Source organism: Aspergillus mulundensis, assembly GCF_003369625.1.
Source record: "Aspergillus mulundensis strain DSM 5745 chromosome Unknown scaffold_13, whole genome shotgun sequence".
Lineage (NCBI taxonomy): Eukaryota > Fungi > Ascomycota > Eurotiomycetes > Eurotiales > Aspergillaceae > Aspergillus > Aspergillus mulundensis.
This window is the reverse complement of record NW_020797901.1, coordinates 619050-632027: the sequence shown is the minus strand read 5'-3', so window position 1 is coordinate 632027 and position 12978 is coordinate 619050. Positions and strand designations below refer to the sequence as shown.

At 52.6% G+C, this 12978-nt stretch overlaps 6 protein-coding genes across 6 annotated transcripts; 1 reads left to right on the top strand and 5 right to left on the bottom strand.

Annotated features, from left to right (window-relative positions):
- Window positions 1-23: 23 nt before the first annotated feature.
- DSM5745_09796 (Zn(II)2Cys6 transcription factor) lies at window positions 24-2073 on the bottom strand (the record flags this gene model as incomplete). The annotated part of the gene is made up of 3 exons (XM_026751812.1): window positions 24-160; window positions 219-1903; window positions 1979-2073. The coding sequence occupies 3 exons, from the start codon at window positions 2071-2073 to the stop codon at window positions 24-26; spliced, it is 1917 nt and encodes a 638-aa protein (XP_026599544.1).
- Window positions 2074-3045: 972 nt separating this feature from the next.
- Window positions 3046-4183, bottom strand: DSM5745_09795 (uncharacterized protein; the record flags this gene model as incomplete). Its single annotated transcript, XM_026751811.1, has 2 exons — window positions 3046-3938; window positions 3997-4183. The coding sequence occupies 2 exons, from the start codon at window positions 4181-4183 to the stop codon at window positions 3046-3048; spliced, it is 1080 nt and encodes a 359-aa protein (XP_026599543.1).
- Window positions 4184-4753: 570 nt separating this feature from the next.
- On the bottom strand, window positions 4754-5575 carry DSM5745_09794 (cysteine hydrolase family protein; the record flags this gene model as incomplete). The annotated part of the gene is made up of 4 exons (XM_026751810.1): window positions 4754-4880; window positions 4941-4961; window positions 5020-5139; window positions 5226-5575. The coding sequence occupies 4 exons, from the start codon at window positions 5573-5575 to the stop codon at window positions 4754-4756; spliced, it is 618 nt and encodes a 205-aa protein (XP_026599542.1).
- A 1085-nt stretch (window positions 5576-6660) lies between these two features.
- DSM5745_09793 (acyl-CoA thioesterase) lies at window positions 6661-7671 on the bottom strand (the record flags this gene model as incomplete). The annotated part of the gene is made up of 1 exon (XM_026751809.1): window positions 6661-7671. One exon carries the CDS (start codon window positions 7669-7671, stop codon window positions 6661-6663), a length of 1011 nt encoding a protein of 336 aa, XP_026599541.1.
- A 312-nt stretch (window positions 7672-7983) lies between these two features.
- DSM5745_09792 (uncharacterized protein) lies at window positions 7984-9828 on the bottom strand (the record flags this gene model as incomplete). Its single annotated transcript, XM_026751808.1, has 1 exon — window positions 7984-9828. One exon carries the CDS (start codon window positions 9826-9828, stop codon window positions 7984-7986), a length of 1845 nt encoding a protein of 614 aa, XP_026599540.1.
- Window positions 9829-10489: 661 nt separating this feature from the next.
- Window positions 10490-11689, top strand: DSM5745_09791 (uncharacterized protein; the record flags this gene model as incomplete). Its single annotated transcript, XM_026751807.1, has 1 exon — window positions 10490-11689. One exon carries the CDS (start codon window positions 10490-10492, stop codon window positions 11687-11689), a length of 1200 nt encoding a protein of 399 aa, XP_026599539.1.
- Between the last annotated feature and the right edge of the window lie 1289 nt (window positions 11690-12978).

Genomic DNA, 12978 nt, shown 5'->3' with positions numbered 1-12978 from the left:
TGAATAAATTATCCCACTTATCGCTATCCGGACGCCTCTTGCCACACCCTTTTGAGTTCCGCAACCAGCCCGTTGGCCGGGATCTTGCTGATCCGCAACATGTTTTCCAGAGTACGGATCAGCTCGACCCGCATCGCAGGCGACTGAACGAACTGGCCGACTGGTTTGGTGGTCAGCAAAGCATGACAAGGAACCCGGATAAAAGGAGAGACACTTACCGGCAAACAAGGCCTGGACGTTCACAAAAGCAATTGCCGATTCGTGCTCCTGGCAAGCGTTGGCAATGCCACAGACCATCTGTACACTCTCGCCGAGTTGCTTTTGCCGAGCAACGTAGGCATTCAATCCCCCCATCGTGGGCTGGTTTAGAAGCACAACAGCTTTGGCGAAATGGTACATTTGCATCGCCCCTGCGTGGTTGGCCGGGTGGATCCATACAGGGGGGATGTACACGGTGCTCGGTTCCTGCGCCCCCGTTCCATCCGCGGCCCAACTTGTTGAGTCGGCGGGGCTTGTTGATGGCATGATGCTGGACGCTCGTCGGACTGTGCCTATCTGAGGGTCCAATGCAGCAGCAGCAACCGGTTGGTAAGAAGGGGGAAGGGCTCGATACCAATCGTCGAGTGCACGGAGCAGTTGGTCGCCCTGCTCAATCCTGGCTCGTGGATCCTGATCCTGGTTTGGCATCTTTCCCGAGGCGGCGTATTCTACGCACTTGGCGCAGATGTAGACGATCCTTGTGGCCAATTCATCCGAGTTGAGCTCCTCTAGCGGTCTCCTAGCACGCCAGATGGTAAGCGTTGGCCGACCTGCCCGGAAGGCCGCCCAAAGGTCTTGCCGGAGCCATGCCCACCAGACCGCTCGTCTCAGCCCGTCAGCAGCTTCACCGTCGTTGTCTTGTGACCGTTGGATCCAGAAGGATCCGCGCAGATGCCGCTCCCAATCGCCACTCGAGGTGTCATCCCTGTCTGCGTCGGCGTCAAACATCTCATAGGTGCTAATCATGGTGGATGTCGCCAGGAGTTCACGTGAGTCCGCATATGAGGGGTAGAGCAGTGTTTGTGAGAGGTATTGGAGCGTTTCGTAGTAGTAATGTGTCGCCATGTGCGCCGGAGACGGGCCCGGGGCAGCATTCGCCGCGCCCGCCAACGAGGCCGGGCTACTTGCATTCGCACCCGGTGATGTGACTTCACCCGGTGCATTTGTATAGCCGAGCGACATATGCTTAGCGCCAACCGCGAGTATCGACTTCATCAGCCCGGTATTTCGCAGGCCCAGATGCGGCACGACATTGGTGAAATGCCGAGCGGGATCGAACAAGTCTAGGATCGGTCCGACAACTTCAATGTAGTATCGGAAGAAGATGAGGTCGTATGCCGATAACTCTATCCTATGATCTGAGTTCCAGGGCTCGGACTGATACTCCAGTACTCCTAACGGAGGCTCGATACATTCAGGCGCGGGCGACTGTCTACGCGAAAGAGTGATCTCGGGAAAGTTTCGGGGCTCCCCCGACCGTTGGATATTGCTGATGGCATCCCGGGCCAGCAGGTCGTACCATTCGAATGGAGTGGATATTTCGCCAAGCGTAAATGGAAGAGTCTGGGCCTCCAGGCTGGATACTGACAGTCCATGGTCACTAATATTCCCTCGGTCCGGAAGATCGTCTTGTCCGTTAAGCTGGACCGGAAAGTACGGTGTTGGAGCTGGCGCCGGAGCTGGAGTCGGCGCTGTTTCAACAGTGATGCTCGGCTGTGCAGCCCTGTTCTCCCCAGTCCCCGTGGCACCGGGATGCTCGGACCCCTGGGGTTGACGATATCGGCAGACGCGGCCCGCCTTGGTGCACCGCATGCAGGTCGGCTTCCCATCGTCGCATTTGACACGTCGCTCTCTGCAGGTGAGGCTATCGTCCTGTAAGCGAGCTGCCGGCTTTTGATCGCTTCGGGGACAGAAGCGACTCCGGAGTCAGATGACTTACCATCCAGTCGATGTTCTCAGGCCACGACCTCGAGATGGCCTAATGCGGGGACGCGGGGTCCCTCCGTTGGCGGACTTGCGTCTGGTATCCGTCATGGCATCGAAGCGACGTTAGGTTGAATTTGCTAAGTTAATTATTGACTGGGGGATCGCATCGAGGGCGAGGTGCGTTAAATAGTGTGGTGGCTACCCCGCTTCCAAGCTTTTGCTTGGTCCAAAGAACGGTCCGGGGGCGAGGCATTACCTAAGACTCCGGATTTGGAGGCGCGGTTGCCATTTGTTGGAGACATGGAACATAATTCCAAGTGCTCAGTTATCTTATAGAGAAGAAAATGGAGATGGCGTTGATAAAATGGGCTGCGAGGTTGCGAGTCTGAGTTCGAGGAGTTAGGGGAGTCGATGAATCGCTCTTTCCTCCGAAGGGCAAGAATCCGCGCTATCGAGACCACGTGATGTGAGATAAAGCGGCACTGCAATACTTCCCAAACAGGACTCGTATACGAGACAGGTGCAGGTGCAGGTGAGGTCCTATCCAGGGGCCCAGGTGCATGTGAGTTCTTAGACTAATGGAGTACATATCCGTGAGAAAAGAAGGCCAGTACTCTCAGGTGGCGGGCTTGCCGATTCCCTGTCTCGCCATATGTGACAAACCCTGCTTGGCTCCCATATCTTCTTTGCTGATGGTAAGGATCGACTGTTGAAAAATATATTGATGACACTGATCTTACTTGCGCAGAATCCAGTATCGAAAATTTCAAGGTCGAATATATACATCCTTCAACCTGCATAGTGTAATTATAGGGAACTCCGACTTGCTCTTTATGATTCCTAGGTAGGTATTATGGCCATATAAAATGACCGTGATGCCAGGTGGACCTTGATTCTATATACGGCAAGGATGCAACCCGACTACCTGCGCTTTTCGGTGCTTTGTTCGGTAGTGCATATTTACACTCATCAAACAATTTAGGCGATCTGCCACGCGGCGCCGTAAATCACGCGGTCGTACCTCAACAAGCCGGGTATCAATGAACTGGGCAAGAAGACCGGAAGAAGAAAGATACACCATCAAGTGTTGAGCAACTGCGCAAGCTTCCCCTTCCAACTCTCCACAAGCTCCTGCGCCGTCGCCGTTTCCTCCCTGGACTTACGCAGCTCCGCCTCAAGCGCCTCATTCCGCTTCTTTAATTCATCCACCTGCTTCTTCACCTCGTCATACTCCTCGATATTCTCGATCCTCCGAGTGAGCTCCAGATTCTCCGCCTGGCGCCGTTCCAGATCCCGCCGCAGGATCGCAATGCTGTTGTCGCGCAGCTTGATCATTTGCGTATTCTGGCGGTCTCGCTGCTGCAGTTCTTCAATGTGCATTTTGAGCGTCGCGACTGATTCCAGCTCCCGGTAGAGCACGGCGAGAGAGGTGTCGACTTCGCTGGATAGGGTGGTGAATCGGGAGGTGCGTTGGCGTTTGGGGTGTGGCCCTTCAGAATCCGGAACATTTTGCTGGAGACTTGCAGGGCGTGTAGGGACGGCTGGTGAGTGTAGTTTTCGATCTGACGGGCTCGGCAACGGGTTCGTACGAGCCTCTTGCGGGGCCTGGGGAATTGAAGACAGCGGCTCTGGTTCAGGGTCCTTCGGCGGGTTGGACACTGATATCGCAGTTGAAGTGGTAGCTGAAGCGGCCAGGGCGGGTTCAGATGCTGATGCATCCTTGGGCGGCTCAGCGGGCGCCAGGACAGGAGAAGCAGGCGGCGTGAGCTCAGGAGGAGACTTATTCCATTTCCGCTCGATGCATATCGGACAGTAGAGATCGCCATCGGCAGCCCAGTCGATACCTTTTGGCACGCAGGGGAAGTGAAAGGCTACCGCGCAAGCATGGCAGCCGATGAGCGGATAAGGACTGGTGGCGCTATTGCCAGTGTCCAGGCAAACGCGACAAGTCGTGTCATGGCGCGACCCATTTCCTGTTCGATCACTTCGTCAACGAATTGCACTTTGTTGCGGGAATCGGCTGCAACTTACGTTTCCATTCTTTGTATCTCCGGACCTGAGCTTCCATTGGCTCGGCGGCTATCCTGGCAACAGTGCGGTCCCATTCTGTTTCACGTCTCGCAGGTGCGGCTGGGGACGCGGCCGGCAGACTGCGACGCCCCCGAATACGCCCAGTGGAACTTTGCGAGTTGCGGGCCTGGCCTTTTCGCGGTGGCATTGTCCAAGTGCTCTGCGTTGGTGATGGTTGGACGACAGAATTTGCCAATTTGGCAAGCGCGTGACGGAGATTTTCTGCTGAGTCATGCTTTGCCAAGACTGTGGTTGACAGATTACTTCCGTTCCGATGACAAATCAATGGTAGGAGACTGTATCAATGCTCCTTACCACCTGCACTGAGGAAATAGTATAGATGCACACTACTCCGTAAAAAGCTGGGTGCTGTGATTTTTCATGAGCAGACGTTGGGATTATAAAAAATTCTGACCGGTTGGGATGCGAGCGTTGCAGCGGCAATGAATCTCAGCCCGTTGTCCTTGCCTTGCTGAGAGATAACAAACCATAAATCAAGCCGAGGCCCTTATCTTGATTAGGAAGCTTAATCTATAATAAAGAGCTATCAAAATATAAATAGGACACTGGAACAAAATTCTTGACGTATACAGTCCAGCAAAGCAATCAAAGAGATGATCATTAATATACTTTGGTAGGTAGTGCATACGATCAAACAACGCAAAGAAAAACAATAGCTCAATTAATTACGTTTTCGCAACTATACTACGTAAACTGTTCAAGTGTTCTTTTTGGCCTCCAAGCCCTCTTCCCACTCTCCCACGGTAGAAACACTCGCAAATAGCGGCCAAACCAGCTCTCCCGCGCTCGTCAGTTCCCTCGAAAAGCCAGCGGTGGCATCCTTCCTGCGCAAGTGAGAAATCTATTAGCAGATTCCACCTCGGCGGACTCGACCAAACACTTACAGAATGGTAACCTTATATCCACTATGCGCATAGTCAGCCAACCGCATACGGTATATTAGGTGAACGTTGGAACACTCACAGCTCAAACGCATGTCTCGCGGTCGACTCAAGGCAAGTATTAGCGGTGAGCCCAGCAAAGACCAGCTTTTCGATATTGCGTTGGCGTAGCTGGTATTCCAGGTCGGTATTCTGGAAGGAGCTGCAGAGTTTGTGTATCAGCGCCATCAACTACCATGCTAACCATATCCGTGCACGACGATCTATGCATGGGCGCCAGATACTCACTTGCTATTCCAATGCTTGCTAACAACAACGTCGCCATTGCTCGGATCCGGCTCAAGACCCTTATAGATCTGAGCGCCAAACGAGCCATCCTCGAAATAATGCGTTTCTTCCTGCCTGACATGGTTGGGCGCCATGTGTCTCCAATCCTTGAAGCGGCCGGGCGCCCATTGCTGGTGCAAGCCGTAGTAGATGGGCAGTTGGTTGGCTCGGGCTATACCAACGACATCCTTTAGGTGCTGAATTGTGTTCCGCTCGTCGAGATCTTGGATAAGCGGGGTGAGCTTTCCGTTTGGGTGGAGGAAGTCGTTGTAGGGGTCGATTAGGATAATTGCAGTTCTGGGGGTGGACATGATGAGATTGTTGCTTTACGTCAAACAGGACAGAGCAGTTACTGTAAACCTATTCAAGCATCAGTAAGTCTTACAGGAGTTTCTAGATAGCGGAGGCGTTGCGGGGTTTTATCATTGACACGAGCTCGTCATTGATGACCAATTTACAATCAGGTGGTACGGTACTGCAGATGATAAATCAACCCCGCAAGCCAACTTAGACACAGTCAAGCATTGATTACCAATTAAGATTTCGCTCTGAAGTCATCTGTGTGACCTTTTTACTGGAGGATGTCATCTAATTGGCCGTATTATGCCCAGAAGAGGGGGTTTCATGATCACTAATCATAAATACCAGGCCCGTACCTAACTTGCAGAGTGCTAAGACATATGAGTCTGCCTATCCTTCCCGCGCCACCTCTGGCGAATGTCCCCTAAATAGTAAGGATTTGAAGGAGGGAATCTCCGGGTTCCCAGAAGCTCCCGGTTGAAGTTGTGATGAAATGGTGGGTCCCAACCAATAAGCTCGGAAACAGGACGGCTCAGTACGCTTCCTAAAGGGCCTTCATTGTTTGCCGATCACCCTTTGTTTTTCATAGCCACTAGGTCCAGGTATGGAGCTGCTGGATTGCTGTGGCGAGTCCGAAGTGATGGAAGGAATAGAATAATGAAGGGTGTTTGCTTGTTTTCACCGGACACCGTGCGAATATAAGAACCATTATTAGCCCAGGTGTCCCTGCCAAGATCCAATCTGTCTATAGGTATGTGCCTCGACCAGAATCATTCAACTCAAGTACCAATCTGTCTATAGGTATGTGTCTACACCAGAATCATTCAACTCAAGTATCCAAGGTTTTATGGATCCAGTATTGAAGTACTTGTAAGGAGGCTAGATTTACAAAGAATGGGAGTACTTCTGCTAATAATCGTCTACTATCCTACTTGAAGACCCTCCTCCGGCACCTGTATCACGAGATATCCAAGATATATGTTTAGTTATAACTACAAATATATTACCCTGCTGTAGAATAAGGAATAGCGACTTCATTGGATGATCTAGCGGTATATTGACAAATTCTACACCGTATGTCTTCAATATATAAAGTTCAAAGCGACGCCTTCCCAGTCTTTCTCGTCTTAGGCCTCAAAATCGACTGCTGCGACATATTCGCCACAAGCCTGCCCTCCCTATTCCACACCCGGCTCTCCGTATAAGTCCTTCCACAACCCCCAGCAACAGTCTTCAACTCGCGTAACATCCACTCCGTGAGATCAAACTCATCGCTAAAAATCCGAATCGCAAAATCCAGCGTTGCGCATGCAGCAACGTCATCGAGGAACATCCCGCTATGGGTCAATGGCATAAATGTCAGATACGCGTCGAGAATCCACGCTAGACCCGCGTAGTGGTCTGATCGCGTAGATAAGGGAGTGCGAGAGCGGAACCAGTCCGCGCTCGTCTTTTGCGTCAATGGCAGGGTTGACTGGTGAGGCGGTTGAGACTGCTCCTTCGCCATACCGTGCAAATTATGCGCCGAAACCCCCTCGGGTGCTTGCCGTGTTTCGAAGAAGCGGGCCATCAGGCCAAAAAGCGTATTATATAGCTTAAGGTCCATGTTACTGATAATCCCGTCCTGTACCATCTTCGCCCCGATTTCCTGTGGCGTGAGACACTTTCCAGACTCCGGTGGCGCGTAGACGTGATCCGGCGGCGCCGAGTACTCTAGTACCGAACCGGTCTCTTTCTTATGGAAGTCCGCGAGCATGATCACGCAGAGTCTACTCGTACCATTCTGGACCTGCGAAATCTCAACCTGTCTCGTTGCGAACGTCCGCGTGTCCCGGAGCCGGCGGACAGAGCACGTTGGTTTGCTGGTCGTCAAGACAGGCGCGAGGAAAGAGCCCGTTACAGTGTAGAGGATATACCCCTCCGGTACTGTTTGGCATGCTGCTTGGACGCCTGCGCCGAGGGAGCATCCGCCGTAGGCGTAGGATGCGGTGTTGCCTTGGCGCTCTGGGTTGAAGCGCGTTTGGAATGCGTCGGGGGCTATGGGTTGAACTGAGATGTGCTCTGCTAGGGTGCGTGCGATGTCGGGGGGTGGGATTGTGGGTGCCATTTTGTAAGGAGGATTGTAGGTTGATGAGTGAGTAGTAAGGGGTTGGTTGAGGCACCGTCAAGGTTCAGGAAAGGCAGATTTAGAGTTTGCGGGGAGTGCCGAGCCGAGGTCGGACGGATGTGATGACCAATCACGACCCTGCTGTTGATGACAAATCTAACATACAGGTCTACTGGTTTCCCGCTGTCGGTATTACGTTGAATCATTTCTATGCTCGTACGGTGCACCTTACCTGGCGCAGGGCTGTGGCTCAATATAAAAAAGTCAAGCATTAAATAGCGTTAATTTATTCCGGGAACCTTAGGTATTTGTTCAAAGAAACACTGTAAGAAGGACCATGACGACAGCTCCCACGATCTTCAACATCGTCAAATGAACATCGATACTCGCAGATGCAGCCCCGGTAAACAAAGCACCTGGCGCCGCCCCAGTAGTGCTCCCAAAACCAGATCCAGAGTTAGACGGTATGGCAGACGTGCTTAGCCCGCTTGGTCGACTGCTCTGAGGAATCACAGGCGCGGAGGTGATGGCAGCTTGAGGGACGTAACTACTTCCAGCTGCAGATCCAGAGTTGGTACTGGGCATGTGAACGGAAGCAGTGGCGGCTGGTGCCTGGCTAGATTCTGATTTGCTCATCGTGATTATGCTGACGTACCCGGTGCAGGTGCCGTCGCTTGAGCAGGAATCGACAGTGATTGTCTTTGTATCGATGGCTGTAGCTGGACCTTGCGTCTGAATAGAGGGAACAGGAAGCACGGACGTCGCGATGACCAAGGTCTCGGTCATGATGTAAGTGCCTTGAGATGAGTCTGCGTTGCAGTTCGAGTCTTTCGCAGCGCAAGCAGTGACGGTTGCAACTCTGGTGCTCAGGACTGTCGATGTAGTGAATGCAGGAAGGTTATCAGAAGGACCAGTAGGCTGCGGCTGTTCTGTGATGGGGTAGACGGTAGTCCCGATGACGAAGGTCTCGGTGGCCAGATGCGCAGTCTTCGATCGAGCAGGGCAGTCGGTCACGGATGCAGGACAGGCGGTTATGGTAATAATTTGAGTGCTCAGCATGGTAGATGTCGTTAGCTCTGAGCTAGAAATGGCTCCTGTAGCAGTAGAGACGGGACTGTGCTGGGTAGTTGTGACTCCATGGCCGCCAGTTGCTTCTGCCTCGGCCACTGGGCAAACGGTCGTATAAGCCAGAATTGTCTCGGTGGTGAGAGACGTGGTCCTGGACCGAGCCGGGCAATCAGTCACGGAGGAAGGGCATGCAGTGATTGTGGCGGTCCGGGTTGTGAAGACAGTGGAGGTGGAAAGCTCAACGTCTTTGTCAGATCCATCAGATGAAGCTACGGAAGTAGGCAGAGGCTGGGTGGTACTGGACGCTTCAGTCACTGGACAAACGGTCGTTGATACCAGGACAGTTTCCGTAGTCACAGAAGTTGTCCGGGCACTGGCGGGACAGTCAGGGATAGTAGTCGGGCAGGCCGTGATTGTCGCTGTGCGAGTGGTAAGAACAGTGGATGTGGTAAGCGCCAGACCCGTGGAGGCAGACGGTGTTGTAGTTCCCTGATGAGGAGCTCCCGTTGAGCCTATGCTCGGAGTTCCAGTTGCAGTAGGGGTTGGAGCAACTGGAGTAGTGCGAACAGGCTGTGAGGAGGGAATAGCAGCACTTGAACTAGCACCCAACGAACAGCTGCGATGGGGCAGAGGCCTGGAGATGTACGTCCAATGCGGCTGCGGGCTTGTTGAGGGAGTGTGGATAGGTCTTGAGGAAGGAATTGGAGTAACAGCCACAGGCGATATCCGAACTGGGGAGGACGAAGGAACTGCTGAAGGAGTCCTCACCGAAGAAGACGAAGGAATGGCATTTGACGGGGAGGGAGTGGCCAGGGAAGAGGGAATCGCGGATGAAGAACGCGGGCGGCAGGGCTTGCGACTGGGCAATGGCCTTGGAATATAACTCCAGTGATGATGAGTCGCTGTTGCAATTGGAGTAGAAGCGACGGCAGTAGGGGTCGAAATGAGTGAAGTAGTGATAGAAGGGAAGGAAGTGGTGGAAGAATCGAGGACTGTAGTGTCCTGAGGTCTCGAGAGCTCAGTAGATATGGCGAGGCCTTGGAGAAAGAGTGTGGTGAGGATCAATACTCGCGCCAGCAAAAGCGCCATCTTGGATAATTATTAACGAAAGAATATGCCAAAGCAGTTAAAGAATGTATGGGATGACAGGGTGATGTTGGAGAGAGATCAGGGCATCCCTAAGGGAGAAAGACGCAAGATAGAGATAGATCAGAAAGAAGACAGACGAGCCGGTATATACAGCACGAGGGCAAATCTAGACTGAGTATACAACCCCACTCTACGGTAGAGCTAATCATGATTTGAGTTCCTGAATCGTGCTTTTTGCGCTATCGACGCCACCATCTGTCGGCCATCCCGGGGGTCAAAATAGCCGACGCCCACCAGAATGCCCTAGATTCAGCAATCACGAGTCAAGCAGGAGAAAGCTAACCCCATAACAGCTTTAACCAAGCTTCGGTACCTGAATCGCACCTTTTGCACTATTGAACGCCACCACCTGGCAGGGTGTAATAATCCGACGACCGGAGAAAGCCGAAGAATGCCCGTCGATACAGGACTGACAGTGGGTCTAGCCACGAGTAATGAAGCCAACAACGGTTAGCTCTGATCAAAAGTTGGACTGGTCCAAGCGAACATCTGCCGGGGCAAAAATAGCCGGCGAGAATCAAGATACAAGGGGCCTAAGGAGTATTTATGGCAACACCCAGCCCACCATCACCAGAGTCAAGTCCTTTCTTCAACCACCAATATGTCTCTCATGTTCATTCCCCTCGTTGCTGGCTTGCTGCTTGGGCAGGCCTCAGCCAAGGTCCCAGTGGCTTCGAGCTCTCCTGTGGCCAGCAGCCAGCCAGTACTATCGCAAACCCAGGCCAGCGTACACTGCCACACAAAACTGGGCACAAGCTCTATCTCCGGGGTTCTTCCTACTTCGACCATTACCCACACTCGGCATGATCCTACTCCAGTCATCATCACATCGACCACCCAGGGCACTGTCACAGAAACTCCGCCATTGGTGACAGTCACAATCACCAGCTATATCACCAGCACTGCCACGAGTACTGCTGATCCCTCGACTGATATTTTCTCAACCACCTCGACGGAGTTCACCACATCAACTACCATACTCACTCTTCCTCCTGTGATTGAAACCATAGCCACCACCGTCACATCCACAAGCACCTCCACCTCCACCATCCCATCCCCAGCCGACTTCACCCCCCTGGCGGATACCCTAGTCCTCAGCGCCCCCGCCAAACGATCCCTTCTCGGCACCGAGGAAGACGAACATTGCGACCCCTGGCTAGACGACTACCAATACCCGCAAGCAGTCGAATGCCACGAAAAGCTCATCCTCCGCACAACCAGCATCGAAACCATAACCGCCGCCCCCATCACCAGCACAGCCGCCACCTCAACCACCACTACAACCATAACCAGCACAATCACAACCACCACAATCCTCGTCCCAACCCCCATCTCCACAACCCTAAGCTACAGCACCACCTCAACCCTCATTGAAACCGCCACAGCCCCCGCCGAAACAAGCACGACGACCACCACAAACACAATCGAGGTCTCCACCAGCACAACAATGCACGCCGCCTGCGCAACCAACAACGTCGCGCCTCTCCCCTTCTCCTCGGAATACGGCAGGTTCGAAGGCCAGTACACGTACCTCTTATCATTTACACATATCCCCGGCGAGAGTTTGACGGTTGGCAACACGGCGTCGGCGTATGACTGCTGCGTCAGCTGCCAGGAGTCGGATTCCTGCGCGATGTCATACTATAATCACGTCACGGATGCGGTGAAGTACTGCTATCTTATACATTCAACTACTTGTGCGCCGGAGACAAATTATGCGAAGGCTTCGATTCATAGTGGCGCTGCGACGATTCAGATGTCCAATGGAAGGTGTGGGAGGGTTTATGGGGTGCAGGCGTAGTGGATGGTACTTTATTATTAGCAAGATTTGTATCTTTAATTCTTTTTCGATATAGATTCATTTACATCTTGCATTCTGTGTACGATACATATCGACGAGACTTCAAAGCTGAACTGAGAGACTGAGCTCTTGATAGCATAGGATGAAGTGAAGACTAACCGTTCCATCTCGCCAGTATGGCGACAGAGGGGTAGGTGTGGTCATAGATCCGATATCAGTCTATATTAAACCCTTCCCTATTTCCTTTTCAAAAACTGAATAGCTAAGTATGCTTCAAGAAATGGTACCCAGTAAAAACACCATAACGCATCTATCCATCCCTCCAAGTACCAAATGCTATCTAAATCTACACAACAACTCTCAACTTCCACCCCGTCTTACCAACCCTCGCCACAACCGCCGCACAAGCTCCCAGGCAACGGATATCCAGGCACACACGACTATTGCGGCAGTGAAGCTGAGCGGAATTAAGGTGTTCGGCTTTCCAGTTACCCGGTCTGCAATGATCGGTGGAAGAATCCCGCCCGAAACCATTGAAGATGAGTACCTTGAAGTACTGCGTACTGCTCATGTCAATCCGGGCGCGCGAGACTCCCCATGTGAAAGAAGTCAAAGTATATCCCCCGGGAATAAACAAGGTCAATGTAAAGAAGACGAAGGACTCTCTTTGAACTCGGTGCTGTCGAGGAACGTACCGGATTGTCGCGGCTGGATCCGGGCCTCAAGCAGCAGTAACCCCGGGATCTGGGTGAATAGCAGCCGAAGTCGAGGCCTCGAGTGTACAGGAGCTGCCTCAAGTGTATGGTAGATCATCCTGCCCGTCGCTGCGCCAGCCGCACCTGCAGCGATCCCCATCGCAAGCCGGCGATGCTTTAGGAAGTACGAGGACAAGACGTTACATGCAGACGCGAAAGTCAGTCCATTGCCTATCCCCATACAGACGCCCTGCGGGTGCAGGATATATCTGCCAGTAGGTCTTCGATAGCCGGAGCATAAAGTGCCCGAACACTTGGAGGGAGACGCGGGTGATGTAAACCGGTCGGCAGGAGCCACCTATGTTTGTTGCGCAGCCGGAGAATGCGCTGAAAAAGAAACGCCTCGATATGCATGCTGAGATACTGTTGACGAGGATTGGGGAGCGTGGATGTGTAGAGTTGAAGAAGACGAAATGCATGGATGGGACTTGGAGGTACGCTGTAAGGCCGCCATTTAGGGATGGTGGGCGATTACAGAGGGCCTAAAAAATTGATTATGGACACTAATACGATATATCGGTTTACTAGATGCAG